Source organism: Guillardia theta (assembly GCF_000315625.1).
Source record: "Guillardia theta CCMP2712 unplaced genomic scaffold GUITHscaffold_5, whole genome shotgun sequence".
Classification (NCBI taxonomy): Eukaryota; class Cryptophyceae; order Pyrenomonadales; family Geminigeraceae; genus Guillardia; species Guillardia theta.
In genome coordinates, this window is record NW_005434669.1 from 96,313 (window position 1) to 115,406 (window position 19,094).

The following is a 19,094-nucleotide window of genomic DNA, read 5'->3' on the forward strand; positions in this document are numbered from 1 at the left end:
GTTGCTGGCTTCGAACCGTTTGTAGTTCTGTATCAATGTAGTGTAGACAGTGTCGTATATTTGTGGAAAAACTCAGTGCGCGATCATTAAATTACATCTCTGAAAGATTCATTTCAGTCGACTGCAATCCTGCATCAGCCGCGACACGAGGTCGGATGGTACCGTGGCACCTTGCCTGAGTTTTCTAGCCGGGTCAGGTGTCTGACGGTGAGAAAGAATGTTACTAGTTAAACTTGCCGGCGTCACTGTCAGTTGCAACGTAATCATACACTACTAGGCTAAATATAAGTCGGACGTTGGTTCTCGCTGTCTTTTCTCTTCTCGCCGTTTGGCCTGTGCGACAGTGTCAGGGTCAAGCCTCCTCGTCTCTCCTGATTGTCCTCGTACTGCTTTTTAACTTACCTTTGAGTAAAGGCCTGAGGGCCTCGAGTGGACTCCGGAACAGTTTTCGACGTCTGTGAAACTCAACTCAGGGAAAGTTGAATCGACTCAGCCTTGTGAAAATCATCATCGGCGGGCCATCGGGCCCACCCGGGGCTCACGGGCCCCGGCCTGGGGGGACTCCCGGTGACGGTCGGACTCCAAACGAACTCCGAGGTCAACCCCGGGCCGGGCTCATGTACTTCTGATTGATCCGTTACGTACAGTAGAGGCCTCACTCAAAAATAGTGAAAACCTCTACCCCCTACCCAACCGGTTGATATAGCCACTACCCCCTTGATTCCCATCTTTTTCAGCATAGGGTGGGATATATCACCCTACCCATTTTGACAAGCCATAGACCTACCCGTAGCAGGCTCTCAAGGCCCCAGAAGGGGGGTGATCGGATCATCGGACACTCACTTAGTACTGATTTTGACCCACCCCACCCCCAGAGCCCATTGAAGACCCGGTAGAAAGTCACGTTGGATGGCGGGTCACCGGGTTGAAGTTGAAAGATGCTGCGCAATGGTCCCTGGCATGATGGAGTTAGCGATGAGGGAGAGGAGAGGAGAACGAAGAAGTAGCTGCAGATGGGTGGAGATATTCAAAGCCTGAAGCAGTGGGGGATGGACCTAATAAGGGAAGGGCGAGGGATGGGGTGATAGCCAGAGGAAAGGAAGGAGTCTGAAGGTTTGAAGAGCGGAGGAGAGCCTTATGGGTTTCTGCAGGCATCTGCTTCGTCTTGCCGTCGATCTCCTGAGCCTTTGAATGTGCTCTGGCTGAAGTATCAGCCATGACCAGTCGCGACGTTCCGCTTCCTTTCATGCAGGAGCTCCCGAGATTTCCATACGTGGCCGATGAAATGGTGAATCACTCAAGGTTCTCAACTTCGGAGGGGTATCCGTACCGTGGGCTTCGAGGTGGTTCTGTACCATTGTACGATACACCAGCACAGGATAACATCAACTATTCCACATTGCCTTCTGTGCCAATATTCCCTTCAAGCCAGGAGAGATTTGGAGTCGATTATTGGCCGCAAAGGTTCCCCAAGAGATCTTTCTTTGACAACAAAGGAAAGGTTTTCGGCGATGAAGCCAGCCTGCTTGGTGATCCCGCTAGCTTCAGTTCCTCACCTCTGGTCTTCTGGCTTACTATGGTTTAGATGCCATGCAACTCAGGCGATATGTCGACAGGAAGTTCAGATCCAGCGAGCAGGTAAGCGTTTCCCTTCTTGAATCATCAAGAGAGGCAGAGGTGCTGAATGTCTTGGAATCAGCTCGATACCTTTTACAGCAATTTCTTCGACGATTCTGCGCTCTTTGGGGATAGATTCACAAGTCAACCTGACACCTTCGAATCGCTCGAAGGCAAACTTAGCCTTGCACTGCAGATGCTCCGTGAATGGTAATCAAAACCTCCTGCAAAAATGTTGCGGTCGGTTGTTGCTGATACATTCTGTCATCAAAGCATGAGAGAGAAGGAGAAGATGTCAATGGAGTTCAATGAGTTGCACAACGGTTCTTCTGGTATGTTGTTCAACTGAGGGAGAACATGGCTGAGCAAATGGAGCAGAGAGCCGCTTGAGCGTACAGAGAGAAAAGGAGCAAGTTGAGCGTGAGCTGATCTCAGCAAAGAATTCTCTTGATGAGCTGCTGAAGGTCAGCTCAGTCAAGATTCTTGACAGAGCGAGATTCTGTGACCCCGCTTACAGGAAGCTCAATACTTGCGTTCAGAGCTCAAGAAGAAAACGTTCTCATCCGACTCCCGGAGGATCGTCGCTCGAATCAACACGCAAGGATCAGGATGGGATAGTCAAAAGGAGGAGGTTGGTGATGGCGGCTAGATATTGGTTTTAAGTTGACTGCTGTGAAGATCTTCGTCAAGAATCTGGCGGGAATAGCCGGGATATCTGAAGAAGATGTACACATTCTCGAGTCGGATGGAGCTGGGCTATTACATTTCATCTTGGACATGAAGGAGGAACCGCTTGCCGAGCTTCTAGCCAAGGTTTCCGTAATCTGTATGTCTTGAGTTCTGAATTTTGAGCTCAAGATTCGGAAGGAGATGTCAGACAGTTCGAGCTTCCTGATGCGAGCGCTCAAGATCGAATGGATTCGTCCTCCTGAGTTCCTCAGGGTGACCGAGGCGGAGAAGACGATTCAGCAGCTTAGAATGCAGCTTATGCAGAAAGAACACGAACAAAAGGATGACGTAAGGCTCGACCTCCTCATCTTCTCTTCCTTGCTCTTGCATTTGGCCTTAGTCCATTCTTTTGCTTCTCTGGGACTTTCCTGGCACCTTTTGTTTCGAACCTCCTTGTGTGATGCTTTGTCACAGAAAGAGAGGCTGGAAAAAGCTCTTGCAAGAGAAAAGGGGCTGCAAGCAAATCTAGAGGAGGTAATTCGGGCTTCAAAGAATCAGTCTGACCTTCTGGCACAAGTAATATCCTATATTGCCTTTGCCTTCGTCCTGTCTTGGTCTTCGTCCTTGAATGTCTATCTTGCGTATCATGACCGATCGTGTGATCTTTTGTGACAGAGCACGGCCAAACAAGAAGAGTTGGAGAGAAGGTTGCATGCTGAAGTGAAGCACAGCACAGAGGTTTGAGATCTCTTGTCCTCTCAAACAAACGTCTGCTTGCTGACGGTCTCATATCAGATGAAGAATTACTTCGATGAGATGAACCCCTCCAAACTGCAGAAGATGGAAGAAGACATGTTCCAGAAGCTCGACTACGAAAGCAAGCGAGCTCAACATTACGAGGAGGAGTGCAAACGCCTTGCGGGAGAAAACAAGAAATTGCTGCAGGCAGCTCGGGAATCGAAAAGCCTTGATCTCACGATCGCCGACCACCAGCAGAGGAGGGACAGTCTGATCAAAGACAACAGCGTCTTGCAGAACAGGATCGACAGCCTCGAGGCTCAAGTGCATGAGAAGACGCGGGAGTTGATGGATGCAGAAAGGACGATTGCAGAGTTGCGAAGGGAGAAAGATGAGAGTGACAGGAAGATCCAAAGCTTACAGGACAAGGTTGAGGAGCAGGAGCGTGAGATCCGCAGTAAGAACTCGAGTGTCACCAGTCAGACAAGACAAATCAATCTTCTGTCCTCCAAGTTGCAATCTCTTGAAGAAGACAAGAAGGAATCTCAGCGTTCGGAATATTCCAGAGCGAGGAAGTTGGAGGCCGATCTTGAGGATTGCGCATCAAAGGTCTAATTGCATGTTTTGTTGAGATGTTGCGTGAACGATTGTGCCAGCTGGCTGAGAAAGAATCGATCATCTCGGACTTGGACAGGGAAATCAACAAGCTGAAAGAGCTTGTACGTCTGGTAAGATTGATGAACATTACATGTCAACTTTCTCATGCTTTACTTTCAGAAAACAACAGCTGCTTACAATTCAAGTGCTGAAGCTGACAAGTTGAGGTCTGGAACTTGAATCGCACTTATATCTCGCTGATTCAACAGTTTCAAATAGAGAAGAGAACGAACAGATGCAGGAAGCGCTTGCCAAGGTGAAGAGACGAAAGTGAAAACCATCTGATGACCTTCTTATTTAACAGGGTGGATTGGACAAGATCAACAAGGACAAACAAGCTTACATCACAGAGATTGAAGAGCTGAAGACGAAGAATCGCGCATTGCTCAACCGCCTGATTGACATCGATGAACAAAAGTAGTCTAAAGATGTTTGATGATGAAAACTCTGACCCACTTACAGACGTTGACAATACAAGGGCACTCCTACGATCTACATATCTCCCGTCGTATCTCACATGATTTGAATAATGAATATTGCAGTACTATCTTGGTCATGTTTCATATCCGATGCTTTCGTGGATCCTCTTTTCTCCATCATCGCCCACAATTTTGATACTCTTGCCCTCCTCTCCTCTCCCTTATCTCCCCTTATCTCCCCTCCCCTCCCCTCCTCTCCCTCCTCTCCCTCCTCCCCCCTTTCCCTTCCCTCCTCTCCCTCTCCTCTCCTCTCCCTCCTCCTCTTCCCCTCCCCTCCCTCTGTCTCACGTCCTCGCCCTCGCCAGTGTTTTGGACATTCCCCCCGACTTCGACAGCCTGTACTCTGGTTAGAACCAAAAGGGGGTAGAGGGCCGAAAATTTGATTACTACCGGTACTTTTAAGCTACGAAGCTCTACGGAAATCAAGGGTGGGGTCATATTTCGTTCTTGCCAGGGTAGTAGGGTAGTCCACATACAAACTCGAATCCAATGATTGAGGTGGAGGGAGAAACAGGAGGAGGAAGGAGGAGGGCAAACATGAACACGAAGGAGAGGGTTGAAATCCGTTTCAGAACTAGATGTTTGTCGTTTCTGTAGAGTCCTCAACTCTTTCATTTCGATTTTCTCCTCTTACTTCAAGAATTCGCAGAAACACGACAAGAAAAATCAAATCTGTATGGATTTGGATCTGAACAAGTAAAACCCATCATGTTCATCCTATCCTGCATCCTTTGACGTTTCTTCCAGAGCTGCCTCCCGACTGAAGAAGGAGCAGAAAGTGCGTGCTGGGAACGATCCATAGTCTTGTTCATCCTGACGTTGTGAAATCCCAGAGTTTGCAAGAGAAGGAGAAGGAGAGGAAACTCAAAGAAAAGTGAGGTTTGATGATCGCAACTCGCGGTTCTGATGTTGTCTCTCAGAAAAATCCAAGAGGAAGTGAGGAGAAAGAATCAAGAACTTGAAGAGCAGGTGCGAAGGAGGCGATTTGGTGTCGATCCTGGTGTTCACAGCATGCAGGCCAAGCGGCGTAGGGAGGAGATTCTGAAGAAAGAGGCCGAGCTCGAGGTTGATCTCTGACGTGCGACAGACCGATCGTAGCTAAACCCTCTCGATGCTCCTGTCAGGCCGAGAAGCAGAAACAATATGAGAAAACAGGGGGGGTTGACTTCGTTGAAACGTACAGGTCGGTTTCTTGAGTGACAGCATCGAGCGCTTGAGACTTCGAACAACTTCTGATCATGGTCTGTAGAGCTGTAGTTCTGGCACGAGAGGAATGGAGCCATAGCGACCGAGTTACCCTCCCTCCCTCTGCCTTGAACGCGTTGCAAGTGAGTATAAAAGGATGTCTGCGTCGTTGTCATTCCTGTGCTTGCAGTTCAAGGGAGCAATAGATGTTGGCGGACCTCTGTTCTTCGAGCTCACAACAAAGTCTGGCGACGATGATAGTTGAGTTGTCTCTGAATTGCCTTGATGTCTTCAGGGAGGGAGGAAGAACACACTGCGGTGTGCTCGAGTTTGTCGCGGAAGAAGAGACTATTGGGATTCCTCCTAAAGTGATATTTGAAACCCGTTGACTCTGATAATATGTCTTGTTTGTGATGATGATGATGATGATGAAAACGATGATGATGATGATGAAAACGATGATGATGATGATGAAAACGATGTAGATGATGAAAACGATGATGATGGTTATGATAGTTGTTGATGATGATCTCATTGACATTTGTTTTTCCAGGTGCAGATGTGCTTGGGCGCAGTAACTGAAGCCAACGAGACGATTGAGGTGAAATAAAAACCAGAGAAGAGAAAGAGGAGGGGAATAGAAGGTGAAAATATCAGCTGAGAACGCGACAGGGGGGATTTAGCACTAGGATTCAAACGAAGTATGTGAGATTGCCAAAAGGTCAATGCTTCATAATCATACTCATTTGTAACTTCGTGCAAACAGGAGAGTCCGTCAGCTTACAACCTCGGAACAAGTAATGATGATGACGATGGAGATGATGATGATGGAGATGATGATGATGATGATGATGATGATGATGATGATGATGGGCATGATGGTGATGCTGGAGATGATGAATTTGATGATTATGACAGCCATTCGGATGATAGCGATTGTTGTGATGTTTCCCATGATGAATCTGTGTGTTGTTGTGAATGTTATTTGACATGGACACAAAAGATCTTTCTCGGACTACATGTCATCTCTTGACATGAAACAATCCAAACCCGTTTACGATTCGTCGCGCGGAAAGTGAGAGATTGTAACCTGGATGGATATTTGAACTTGCTCATTCCAACATGTTCAGATGGGTTTTACCAGGATTAGAGGGGGTTTTACACACAGCTCTCCAGGTTCTTTCCCTTCTTCATTCCTCTGTCATATTCTTTCTCTCTGTGATGACTCCGCTTCCTCCTATTCTTGCCCTACCCCTGTCCTCTTCTCCTTCTTTCTCCCTCTTCTCTCCTCTTACCCTCCTCGTACTCTCCTCCTGATCTCTCCTCCTACTCGTGTTCTTTGCTTCCTGCTCCCCCTGTCTTGAGCTCTCGTGACTTGATCGGTGATTCACGTTTCCTGCACTTTTTCCATCAATCGATCAGTCTCTACCTCTCAGTCCATCCTTCTCCTCCTTCCTTGCACTTTCTTACGTCTCTCTTACTAGGGGCTCTCAACCCTGACTGTCGGAGATGTCGTGAAGGTAACTACCACAAGAACAATGTTTTTCCTCTCAACTCTGACGGACACGTCTAGGTTGTGCACAACGACAAAGAGTTCGAGCTGCAAGTCCTTCAGGTCTGACGCTTTACAGCTCCAAACCCTGTGCGCTTTTGACATTCCCAAAGTTGCAACCTGAAGATGCGGTGATGCTTGTCGATACCGACATTCAGGTTTACATGGATTCCTACTCCTGCTCCTCCTGCCCCTGCTCTTGCTCCTGCTCTTGCTCCTGCTGTTTTGGCCCGCTCCTCTTCCTCCTCCTCTTCCTGCCCTGGTCCCCGCTCCTGCTTCTCCAGATCTTCAAAGAACATTCCAATTTATCTCCTTCGTCTCCTTCCTCTCCCTTCCTTGTTCCCCCCCGCTGCTTTTCACTTGCTTCTACAGGTAGACATCACGCCTTCCAAAGCTGAGGTAGACGAGATGGAAGCAGAGGAGGTGAGAGAGAAGAACTTACTCAGTTGACACAAGTCAATGACCACGTGCGAAGGCAAGAAAGCGAAGAGAAGCGGAAGAGAATGAGAAGAAAGAAAGGTCAGACTCCTCCTCCTCCTCCTCCTCCTCCTCCTCCTCCTCCTCCTCCTCCTCCTCCCATCCTCCTCCCATCCTCCTCCCATCCTCCTCCCATCCTCCTGCCTCTCGATCGCATCGTCGAGAATGAGCTCTCATACAATCAGAACTGTATTGTTCACTTGTTTTCACTTCACTCCAACCTTCTTGTGACATCTTGTCGTCGCTTCACTGCAGCATCTCCTCCATTTTCTTCTCACATCTGTCTTCTCCGAATCTTCTCTCTTACTCTCATTCTCCTTTCCTCTCTCACACCTCGCTCCGCTACCCTCCAGGATCATCGCAGACAGAAAGAAGTCCGCTCAGTCCAGGTTGACACCCGAGCCAGCTGGAAATGAGGCCGAGGTGAGGAAATCTCAACAACATAATGGCTGACAGGAAGCTTGTCAGATGAGCTTGATAGCTGTGAAACTTCCTAACGGCAAAAGAATTCAACGACGCTTTCTCCGTTCATCCACTCTCCAGGTATTTACACATAGTCGTCGTCGTCGTCGTCCTCCTCCTCCTCCTCCCCCCCCCCCCTCCCCCTCCTCCTTGTCACTTCGTCTTCCCTCTTCCCCTCACTTTCATACATTCCACGACTTGTCTTCTCTCGCTCTTCTTTCTCACACCTCTGCTTCAGAATCTCTTCGACTTCATCGATGCAGAGAGCGATTTTGCATGCCCCAAGTACAATGTCTGCACAGCGTTTCCTCGAAAGGTACCTTCCTCCTCCCCCACCAATTCAACCTCCTTTTACTCCCGCAGTCTGTTTCTGACTTCCACCAGGTTTTCAGCGAGGACATGGCAGCACAAACTTTTGAACTTGTCGGCCTAGTCCTTCCCCAGGCATGTAGATCGTACCTGAGTTGTGATGCTATGTATTTCCTCTTCCTCCTTCTCTTCTTTCCTTCTCTCTCGCTTTATCCCTCCTCCCTCGCCCATGTCGCTGAAATCTCTCGCGTTGTCGCGTGATCGCTCTAACTCAAACGTTTCACAGGAAGTAGTCATGGTAGAGCCAATCGATTCCTAATAAAATGAAATTGAGTCATACCGATGACTGATGATGACTCAGTGAAGATCGGTCGGACCGTGATCATTCAACTCAGCCTGCCGATGATGATAATGTGATCAGTAATCAGTGATGATGGCCCGGTACTTTAGCCTGGCAACTGTGCCACGCCGCCGGGTGTGACCTACTAAATGTATAACTTACACACAAAGATCAATTTACTACGTAAATACAGTCTGAATTGTACTAGTGACACCAGTTTTCACAGTCAGGTCGACGTCCGACTATCAGTAGTGATACCCCCTGACTGTCATACACTCTCTGACTCAGAGCCAGTGTTCCGTTCAGCAGCCGGATTCCAACGTCTTCCCACTGACAGGAGCGATTGGTATGTCTCCCGTCACATAGGTATTGATTTGTCCTATCTCAGAGCCAACCACCTGTAGTCCGAGAGTTGCTGTCGCCTGTTGTCTACCATTCGCAGCCGGCGGATTGATGTTGGTCGGATCCTGTTCTTCGTGAGAACAGCAAACCGCACACAGAACAACGGATAAAGCGAATTGGTAGAATGCCAGTAGCACGTTCAAGAGAGCGATGGTCAAAACGCTTCCCTTGTATCTGGTGCAGAAGTCGGAATATCTGTTTTCAGACCTATCTAGAAAAGGATTTCACGAAACAAAGTAGCAATGCATGCTTGTACTAACCACAGAATTGGGTCGCTTCTAGCTTGTCATCTGAAGACAAACTCCCTCCGTTGAGGGCCAAGATAGTCCCCACAATGAACAACGCAAGCAGACCTCCCGTTCCTGCTGTTTTCTTTGTTTTCTCGACGAACGCACCAACGATACCGGAAACGATGGGGAAAATAGCAGGAAAGAATCCACAGGCAGAGAGAAGTTCAAGAAAGTGAATTGTTGCTCTGCGGTTGTCTTTACATTGTTGGTATTCGGTTTTAGGTGTAAAGATACTAAGAAAATCAGCGTAATCAGCGCTGTAATCAGAGGAAGGGTCCGTGGGAGATTTGTAGATATAACACCTGTCGTCAGGGATCTTGAGGGTGGACACCGTGACGATTCCTGCAATGAGGAGAGCTAAGCCGAAGACAGCATTGAGGAGGCACAGAGGAAGGATGTGAGTTTGAACCACGGATGGTGCGATGCAGCAATTGCACATGGCGTTGAGCACAGGCTAGTTCTCAGCAGGCGGATCGGCGGCCGCTGGTCGGAGTCACCGTGGCACGTAGTACCATACGGGTCGAGGGGGTCTGCCGTACTACCGGGGCTCTCGCTGAGTCAGTGAACCCAGAGCGGCTCAGTGGGGGGTGGGGGTCCGTCGGCAAATGACCGTAGGGGGTAGGGTAGCGGTAACGTGCTTTGTCAAACAAGCTGCCAGTGACTCCCGAACTTGAAGGGGACGGGATCACTGGGCCACTTTACTCATGACAGTCTCTTTACTCAAAGTTAAGTTAAAAATCAGTACGAGATGGCATGACAGTCAGTACAACTTGGGTGAGTCGCGGTCGGTACTGCCCGTACGTTCACTCCCGAGTCCACTGGCAGTGGGCCCGCCGGTCACCGGTTGCGGCCAACGCCGGTAGTACTATAGTACCGCGCGGCATCACGGCCATACGAGGGCCATGAAGCAGGCCATCACCCGGCGGCCCATCACCCGGCCTCATGCCTTCGCTGTTGAACGGTTCATTGCCATGTTCGGCATCGCCGGCGAGATCTAGGCTACTAGGCTCCGAGGCCAGCTCCGAGGCTCCTTGACCGTATCTTTGTTCTGAGAAATTGAGGCGGGCCCGGTAGGCGAATACCAATCAGGTTGCAGAAAGCGGAGGGAGTGGCGAGAAGGGAAGGAGGAGGATAACTATGTACTTGAAGACAGTCAGCAAACAGCACGATGGTTGTAATTTGTTGTGAATGATTGTGAAAGCACACAACTGCATTCTTTCATATCGTGAGAATTGGTTTGCACAGGGTGGTTTGATCACAGACGGTTGAGCGAGAGGAAGAGATGATGAAAATCGTGCTGCTCCTGCTCGCCCTCGCCGTCACCTCAGCTAGTGACGTCGTCGTCCTGGATTCGGACAACTTCGACAGGTTGCCCGACCTCTCATTCCTGTCATCAGCGACGAGGAAGTCTGTTTAACTTGTGTTTGTACGTCTGTTTGCTTGCAGATTGACAAAGGAAGGTGTATGGTTCATCAAATTTTATGCACCGTGATTTCTCTTTCCCTTGGCCGTGCCTTCACTCGTAACATGACAGAGCAGATGGTGCGTTCATTGCAAGCGTTTGGCTCCTGTGTGGGAGAAGCTAGCGAAGGAATTGAAGGGAACGCCCGTCAGGTGACAAGACTTGTGATGGAAGATATCTCACAAGGACACCCTAGAGTCGGGAAAGTAGATGCGGATTCAGATTCAGAACTCGCTGAGAGGTTTGCTATTCAGCATTATCCCACTTTGAAGATCGTGGGTAAGATAAGTTCTATTTGCTCCAAGGATCCAACGACCTTGTTTTGACGTGCACGTCGGAAAGATGGCAAGAAGATCTCCGATTACTCGGGCGAGAACAGTTTCGAAGCGGTGATCGCAGCTGTGCTTGCGCCAATTGGTACTGACAGCTCGGCAAACGCTTCAGCTTCACAAACATGTGCACGATTATTTGCAGAAGAACAAGTCCATTCTCAACCCCAGCAAACAAACTAGGTCGGGGAACCTCCTGTCCTCGATCAGGTGAAGTTATGCAGGAGATACATGTTGTTCGGTGACAATCATGTTGGCAGAGATTTTGCTGAGCAGCTTGCAAGCGACTCCATAGGCTTGTAAGTGATGATGATGATGATGATGGAGATGATGATGGAGATGATGAGATGCCCTCAAATTTTCAACTGACATGGTGAGACACAGATATACGACCATAGTCTTCTTCGTCGGCTTCTTCATTGGCGTACAAGCTCGTATGTGTCAGTATGTCTTTCTTGACATCCCCTGCAGGTGCTTGCTGGAGTTCTGTTTGCAGTGCGCGAGAAAGACAAGATTATGTAAACTAGCATGGAATTTTAATGTTGTGAATGCAACACGCATGACTGAACGTGGTTGAAACTGAATGCTGTTCTTGCTATCTCCTGTTCCGCAATGATCAGAAAGTTCAGCTTGTAGCAAGTAGAATATAAGGCTGGTATCTGTCCATACGCGTTGATTTACCGCCGTATGGCCATCAGCAGCCGGATATCTAGCACATCACAACATGCCATGAACCGAACTTGAGCTCAGGCCACGTCGATGCGTGCACGAGTGAAGAACATCTTGTAGAAACTTTCATACCTGTTGGTCTCACTGATCGATGAAAAAGACAGGAGAAGATTAATCCTTCTGAACACCAATAGAAGAGAACACGCTCTCAACTTTTCAGTTCCCACCGGTCATCACTTGTTCATCTCTCCTCTGATCTGTGCTTGTCTTCTCCCTCCTCTCCCTCCTCTCCTCTTCCTCAAATCTCCTTCTTCCTCCTCTCCCTCCTTTCCTCTTCCTCAAATCTCCTTCTTCTTCTTCCTCCTCCTCCTCCCCTCAACCCTCCTCCCCTCAACCCTCCTCCCCTCTACGTCTTCTCCTTATCCACATTTCTGCATCGTCACTAGTACTCTCGCCATTGCAACGGTGCAAATTGTATGTGACCCTCCCCGAGAAACACTGAAGGGCATGGGCCAAGGTGAAATGTTTTATAATTGAGGCATTAAGACAATATACCATAGGTCGTGTGTTAGTGGTCCTGGGTCGTGGGAGAGACGAAGGCGACCCTGCTCCCAGCTTTTACTCTGGGCGGGTCAGAAGGGAGAGGAGGGAAGGAGAGGAAATGAGCAAGCAGTACAACCTCAAGGGATTGAAAGGTTGCTTGCTGCTCTGTTGTGAGATGTGCTGCTCATGCTTCTCTTGCAGACTCGAACTCTGACGACGAGTTCTTCGTCGTTACAACACCATCGACCAACAAGAGCAAGCATGCTGCTAGGAGACTTGAAAGCAGCGACGAAGACTCTCCTCGTGATGTTTTCTCCCTCTCCTCTCTCTTCCTCTCATGCTTCTGCTCTTCAGAGGCGAAGCCTTCAAGCTTCAGGAACCGACCGGCCCCGAGGGACGCAGCATCGTCCCCTGAGTCCGACGTTCCGCTGTCGCAAAGGAGCACGACCAAGAAGCAGCACACAAGTCAGTCGAGGACGGAAGAGAGCACGCCTACGAGAGTGATGCCGAAGAGAAGCTCTGCCATCAAGAAGAAGCAGGATCAAGACTTTGTCATGCTTTCCTCTGATCCTGAGGTATTCTGCCCTCTCAAGGGTGAGCACCCGACTGAGTGCAGCTCTGCAGGAGGAGGAGGAGGAAGAGGAGAAGGTCAGAAGCAAGAACAAGAAGGGCAAGCGCAATGGAGAGGTGGACACAGAACTCAAGCTGCTCCTATCGTTTGATGCCCTTGCTAGGAAAGTGCTTCGTCGGAGGACTGGAGGCCAGACAGCGATGAGGAGGAGGAAGACCGCCATGCACGAAGGAGGAAGGAAGCAGCACCAGGCCGAAGGGAGCAGCTGCAGGCCAGCCGCAGGTCCCTCTCTCTCGTGACTTGCTTATTGCAATCTCACACAACCTTGCAGAAGCTCAACAAAGTCAGACAAGTCGCACAAAGTACCTCAGAGCAAAGGCGACAAGTGAACGATGTCTGATTGGTCTGACAGGTGTCTTCCAAGGGAGCATCTTCCAGCAACAGAGGTGCATGAGAGCATTCGCTCAAAGATCTCCTTCGTACACTGAACTTGCGTTACAGCGAGCGGCTCACGATCCCGACGATCGACCGGGACGGCGCAGGCGAGGAGGGACAGGGTCAGCTCAGTGTTGGAGGCCGCCAGGAGGAGGAAGAGGAGCGATACTTCTAGTGATGAATCTAGCGAGGAAGCTTCAGTCGTGTTGGACACAAGTGACGGAGGTTGCTGCTGCTCCTCGATAGTCCTCGTTTTCTGACGTGTTCTTGCTATCAGAGGTTGTCGAGATTGCTTCCTCGTCGAAGCCATTCTCAGGTCTCAGCTGGAAGATCTGTGGCTCTTTGTTACCGCACTTGACGTGGCATGCAGGGTCAGGTTTCTCCGATGCGATCATTGAGCCAGGAAAGAAGAAGAATTCCAGCATCATATCATCGAAACAGGTACTTGTGACAATCATGTTGCTCTCAATCCGTTGAACTTCCCTATTTAGCTGCCTGTCTGCACCATCTGCTACAAGAAGCTTTTAGAACACATTCCAGGAGCAGAAAAGGGGCAGTCCTTTGAAATGCCGAAGAATCAAGACCCGATGGATGTCATCATGAAGCTTGTTTGGAACTTGTATGCTTCTCTTCCTGTTTCTGACTTTCACTGGAACCAGGGCAAGTCAAAGATCCCAGCCTTCATCTTTCCCGGGGCTCGCGAGTTCCGCGCGCATTACAAGGAAGTCCATCGAGCCTCCCATTGTCCCGAAGTCTCTCAGAACTACCTGAAGCAGTTGGTGTACAACTACCTGACGTCGTCAAACCGAGAGAAGAATTATTCGAGGATGAAGACGTCAACAGGCAACCAGGTGATCACTTCCGCTCCTCTGCCTTGCTCCCTTGATCTCGATCCGTCTCTCACCCCGCTAAGCAGCAGGAGGAGTGGGACTCTGAAGACGAGCAGAAGATGCTCAAGAGCCATGCGATCAAGTCCGACGGAGAATTGATCAGGGACTATTGGGGAGCAAACAACCACAAGAGAGCGATGAAGTACAACTCGGTCGTGGAGACAGTGATTGAGGGGAATGGAAGCTTTTCTCCCATCCTCAAAGACGAATCGGATTCGGCTGCTGAGAGCTCGGCTGAGAGTTCCGACATCAATGATTTCATCGCGTCAGATAACGAATCTCTCAGCGAGGACGAGGACGAGGAGGAAGAGGTTGTGAGCGAGAGCAGCGGGGATAGGAGGATGAACAGGGGGAAGAAGAAGAATTCAAGGAGGCGGAAGGAGGACAGTGACGAATCGGAGTCGGAGGAAGAAGTCGAAAGGAGGAGGGGCAGAGGAACGAAGGCAAAGGAGAGGACTCGTCCTCCAAGAATCTCAATCCTGGCAGATCTCGAGCAAGAGAATCAGTCGAGGGAGGAGAGGAGAACTCGCGTTCCTCCCGAACCACAAGTGGGGGCCAGGTAATTTGTGCATCCTCCTCCTCACTCTGTCGCTCCTCATCTTGCCTGCAGCTCAAAACCCGATGGTTCAGCGTCTCCCGAGATCTCTCTGGGCAAGAAGCCAACAAGGAGCATCATGGAGGAGAGCGACGAGGAGAGTATGTCGGTGATATCTCCTCGAGTGACATCTTCCAACAAGTGAGTTGCTGAGTCACTTGTTACTGAATGCACACCAGCTTGCCTCCCTGACATGTCTTGCCAGGAAAAAACGAATTCTGGACAGCGATGACGAGACTGCGGCATGCGTGGACAGCAAGGAGGGCAAGGAGAACAGCGAGAGCGACGGAGTCTCGTCCTCGCCAGTGAAAAGATCGCGGATTCGTCCTGCCAAGTTGGAGGAGGAGGAGGAGGAGGAGGAGGAGAACGCAGAGCAGCAAAAAGCTGCCAAGGGCTCGAGGTACGGCCTGCGAGAGAGGGTGACGAAAGAGGAGAAGTCAAGAGAAGAGTGGCACAGCATGCTGAAGGAGAGGAATCGCACCATCTTAAAGGATATGGAAGAGAAGCAGGAGGCAGTCTACATCAGCGATGATTCCCTTGGCGACTTTGTTGTGGAAGACGATTCTGCTATGCACTCCCAGGACTGGAGGCTGGCGATTGCGAGGGAGTCAGACTCATCAGGCGAGGAGGACGGGGCAGCGGCAGCCTCCAAACGGAAGAAGAAGGAGGAGGAAGAGTCCAAGGAATCCTCCTCCAAGGACCCACTTGTGCTTGCTCTGCATGCCGGAGACCTGGAACAAGTTCGGCTGCTCCTTAAGAAGGAGCCTCAGAATCTCCGCACCATCCGCACTCACGATGTGCTCCATGCAGCCATCGAGGGCAAATCCCTGGAGTGCGTGAAGGAGATTTTCGGAAGAGGAGCAGACGTGAACTCACGGCAGGGCAAGTCGGAAGTGACGCCACTGCTGCTCGCGCTGTCGTTGAGAGAGGAGAGCATCGCGAGCTACCTGCTCGAGAGGAATGCTGATGTCTTCCGGAGCGATGCTGATGGAACCTTGCCGCTCCACATGGCAGCTGCTGCATGTGGCATACCGTGAGACTCTTTCTCAACTTCCGTGCTGTTCTCCCTCACTCTCCTCCTCCTCATTGTCCTCCTCCTGAAAATCCTTTGTTTTTGCGTATCATGCTCTGACTTTCTCTTTAGTGTTGTACAGAATATTATCTTTCAAATGAACAAGTTGAAGCCGTCCTCGAAGAATGCTTCGAGGACAGACAAGCGAGGGCAGCAAGCTCTGCACTATGCGGCGGCAGAGGGGAACATGGAGGTGATGTTGCATCTGGTGAACCAGCACAAGGTAGAGGTAGACTGTCTGGACTCCCACGACATCTCTCCTCTCCACATCCTGTCCATGTCAGGGCACGTTGACTGCATCCTTCCCTGGATTCAGCAGCACGCGGCAAAGCCTCAGCTAGAGGACAAGGACGGTATGAGTGCGCTACATCATGCTGCCCATGCCGGACATGCCGGATGCATCGCCCCGCTCATCAGCATGGGATGTGCTGTGAACAAGCCGCTTCCTACATCTACCTCCCTCGTCCCAGGAGCGACTCCACTACATCTGGCAGCATGCGGAGGTCACGTGGACTGCGTGAAGGTGCTGATTGAGCATGGTGCTAACGTGGACCAAAGGGACTCGCAAGGCTGGAGCCCCCTGCTGTACGCAGACTTCATGAAGAACCGCTCGTGTGTGGTAGCGATGCTCCAGCCCGAGAACGCTGAGGTCTGTGCGGCGCAGCTGAAGAACCTTGCTTCCCTGATGCTCAGCGATCATGGCGAGACGCTGGAGAGAGTCGTCAAGGTTGTCGAGTACGCAGCCACCATCCCCGAGTTCTATGAGGCGATCAACCGGCTGGTCCAGTCAGACCCGGAGGCTCTTGCTGGCTGCATGTCCTTCCTCCTGCGGAACAGCTCGCTGCTGTCGTATCAGAGCAAAGTCTCGTGGCTGCGGCGAGAGATTAACCGTACCACTACTAAGGGCCTGATCTTCCACTGGGGCAGGATCGACTGCAAGCTCTTGATTGACAGGAGCAGGATCGTGGAGTCGAGCATCGGAGCTCTGATCGGCCAGAGCGAGGAAAGCTGCAGGAGCAGGCACTTTGAAGTGAACTTCTTGGGAGAGGAGGGGACTGGCACCGGCCCACAGAGAGAGTACTTTGCAGTCGCCTCGAAGAAGTTTGTGTGTGAAGATTACGGGCTGTTCGGCCTGAGCTCGGGCACGAGAGTGTACCACCCTCTAGCGGGAGACTTGTCGAGGAAACTTCAATGGAAATCAAGAAACGATGACGCCGCTGACTGCGTCATTCTCGACTATCCCTCAGGTGCTCTTACGGCTCAAAGCGGGATGTTTGCCTTCGGCAGGCTGCTCGGCCTTGCCATCCGTCATCAGAGCCTGGTAGACGTGAAGTTCAGCAGAGCATTCCTGCGAATGATTGTGGGAGGGAAACTTGAATTGGAGATGCTCGAGGAGATCGAACCAGATCTCTACCGCAACTTGTGCGCGCTGAAAGGGCACCAAGACCACGAGGCCATGGACCTTGACTTCACCATCTTGACTGACTACCAACGTGCAGGGGATGAGTTGAACGGTGATACAGTTGAGATCTAAGAGTGTAGGAGGGGGTTGACGAGGATTGCAGAACAAGGCAAAGTTCAAGCCAGCAAGCAGAAGGTGGAGTTGATGGAGAATGGAGAGAACATCAAAGTGGACAGCACTAACATTGTAAGTGAATGAGACTCCATTCATCATTCTCCTCATCATCCTTGGCAGGAGAAGTACGTCGAACTCTACATCTTGTACAAACTTCGCGATGGTGCCAAGAAGCTGATGGACAGGCTGCTACATGGGTTCTTCGAGGTCGTGCCCAAGGTCCCTCCCTCCCGTCCTCATCTCCTCCCTGCTCACGCATGCTTCAGCCTGCCATTCGAATCTTCTCCGACCAAGAGCTCGACCTCCTCCTTTGCGGGCTCCCCAAGATAGACGTGGACGACTGGCGGCGATGGTGCCGATACTCCGGTGACTGGCTACTCCATTCTCAGACAACTCCAGCTGAGACTGAGCTGCTAGGGACGAGTCAGGGCGAGCAGCTTTGTGAGACTAGCCAGCTCTCTCTGTGGTTCTGGGAGTTTGTCTGCTCGAAGGAGGAAGCTGAACGTGCTCTGCTGCTCAAGTTCTGCACTGGGAGCTCAGTGGTACCCGATGAGTTTCGCTGCTTTCAGTGACCCCCTGACTCCACTCATAGTCTCCTTCCGTGGGCTTTGAAAACCTCCCTGGCCTCAGCTCCATCTGTCGGTTTACGCTGGCGTGCACTCAAGAGGGTAGAGCAGGCTGCGACGTGTCAAAGGAAGTGACTTGAAGCAGGTGACGATCGGCTGCCCACTGCAAGCACCTGCTTCAACCTGCTCAAGATCCCCGACTACTCCAGCAAGGAGGTTGCTGCTTCTCCAACTACAAAGCATGAACTGATACACCTGGCAGATCCTGGAGGAGAGGTTCCACGTAGCGTTACATTATGGTAGCGAGGGCTTTTCCTTCTCCTAAGTGAACTCTGTCCTTGGCTGCGAGACTCAACCTCCACTCTCCCTCTCCCTTCTTCCGTTACTCACTCCTCTTCTTCCCTATCTTCACCGCCTCCTTCTCTTCTCTCCTCTCCTCTCCTCTCATCCCTTCCCCTCCCTTTTCTCTCCTCTCCTCAACCCATCTTGCTGTTCTTTATAACAGACATCGAATAGAAGGAGTGATTGATTGGCATGAAAAGTGAGAGTCAGGGTACACAGTTCATTTGCAAACAAGCACGTTCGCGAGCTGCCAACAACTCACCCGCACCCATCTACCCACCAACACGCGTTCTACCCGCGTCTCCTCCTTGAAATGAGCAAGTATTCCTGTCCTCGTTCAGCTTCCCACTTCTTCCATGCACGCTCTTGCCGTGAGCGTGAGGGTAGCAGACATGTTCTCCAGGATGCTACTCTATTTCTGACGACGATTCCCCTTGAATGAAAGTAGAGCCCACGATCGTCCTCTACTTGTAGCCAATCTTTTTCATCTGGAGAGTGTCCTGTTCTTTTCGAGAAGTGTCTTTGTCCACGTTCTTGTTCCTGCATCCTCGTCCATGCTGCCCCTGCCCCTGCCCCTGCCTTTAGGGCGTCTCTGTCCATGGCTACTTGATGAACAAAAAAAAAGCACAAGTCTGCCTCAGTATTCTTCTATTTGTTCTGTGAGGGGCAGCAAATCTCTTCGCTGTTTCTGTCGTAAAGCAAAGGTGGGTCACAAATACATTTCCGTTTGCTATAATATTATATATATATAACATTATAGGTAACATGACTCCTTGTATTGCAACGAGCCAAATTGGGGCACTTCAGGGAATTTCTTTGGGGATAATGGGGGTAGTCATACCAGGGTAGTATGGGTCGTATTTCGTT

At 50.5% G+C, this 19,094-nt stretch overlaps 5 protein-coding genes across 5 annotated transcripts; 4 read left to right on the plus strand and 1 right to left on the minus strand.

Moving 5' to 3' along the window:
• Window positions 1-4,678: 4,678 nt before the first annotated feature.
• On the plus strand, window positions 4,679-8,255 carry GUITHDRAFT_160865 (hypothetical protein; the record flags this gene model as incomplete). Its single annotated transcript, XM_005840477.1, has 23 exons — window positions 4,679-4,856; window positions 4,908-4,938; window positions 4,994-5,034; window positions 5,081-5,129; window positions 5,178-5,225; window positions 5,285-5,343; window positions 5,410-5,488; window positions 5,536-5,588; window positions 5,641-5,713; window positions 5,899-5,946; window positions 6,018-6,066; window positions 6,112-6,142; window positions 6,349-6,420; window positions 6,476-6,521; window positions 6,830-6,865; window positions 6,919-6,960; window positions 7,011-7,055; window positions 7,270-7,320; window positions 7,373-7,416; window positions 7,728-7,797; window positions 7,831-7,917; window positions 8,075-8,152; window positions 8,229-8,255. Exons 1-23 carry the CDS (start codon window positions 4,837-4,839, stop codon window positions 8,253-8,255), a joined length of 1,179 nt encoding a protein of 392 aa, XP_005840534.1. The 5' UTR covers window positions 4,679-4,836.
• Window positions 8,256-9,142: 887 nt separating this feature from the next.
• GUITHDRAFT_100542 (hypothetical protein) lies at window positions 9,143-9,616 on the minus strand (the record flags this gene model as incomplete). Its single annotated transcript, XM_005840478.1, has 1 exon — window positions 9,143-9,616. One exon carries the CDS (start codon window positions 9,614-9,616, stop codon window positions 9,143-9,145), a length of 474 nt encoding a protein of 157 aa, XP_005840535.1.
• A 1,020-nt stretch (window positions 9,617-10,636) lies between these two features.
• GUITHDRAFT_50080 (hypothetical protein) lies at window positions 10,637-10,914 on the plus strand (the record flags this gene model as incomplete). The annotated part of the gene is made up of 3 exons (XM_005840479.1): window positions 10,637-10,665; window positions 10,717-10,791; window positions 10,836-10,914. Coding segments are annotated over 3 exons (183 nt in total), but the record flags the coding sequence as incomplete, so codon positions are not given.
• Window positions 10,915-15,480: 4,566 nt separating this feature from the next.
• GUITHDRAFT_39394 (hypothetical protein) lies at window positions 15,481-16,326 on the plus strand (the record flags this gene model as incomplete). The annotated part of the gene is made up of 2 exons (XM_005840480.1): window positions 15,481-15,694; window positions 16,247-16,326. Coding segments are annotated over 2 exons (294 nt in total), but the record flags the coding sequence as incomplete, so codon positions are not given.
• A 363-nt stretch (window positions 16,327-16,689) lies between these two features.
• On the plus strand, window positions 16,690-18,204 carry GUITHDRAFT_43144 (hypothetical protein; the record flags this gene model as incomplete). Its single annotated transcript, XM_005840481.1, has 9 exons — window positions 16,690-16,919; window positions 17,010-17,236; window positions 17,327-17,391; window positions 17,440-17,538; window positions 17,586-17,671; window positions 17,744-17,861; window positions 17,912-17,987; window positions 18,028-18,101; window positions 18,148-18,204. Coding segments are annotated over 9 exons (1,032 nt in total), but the record flags the coding sequence as incomplete, so codon positions are not given.
• Between the last annotated feature and the right edge of the window lie 890 nt (window positions 18,205-19,094).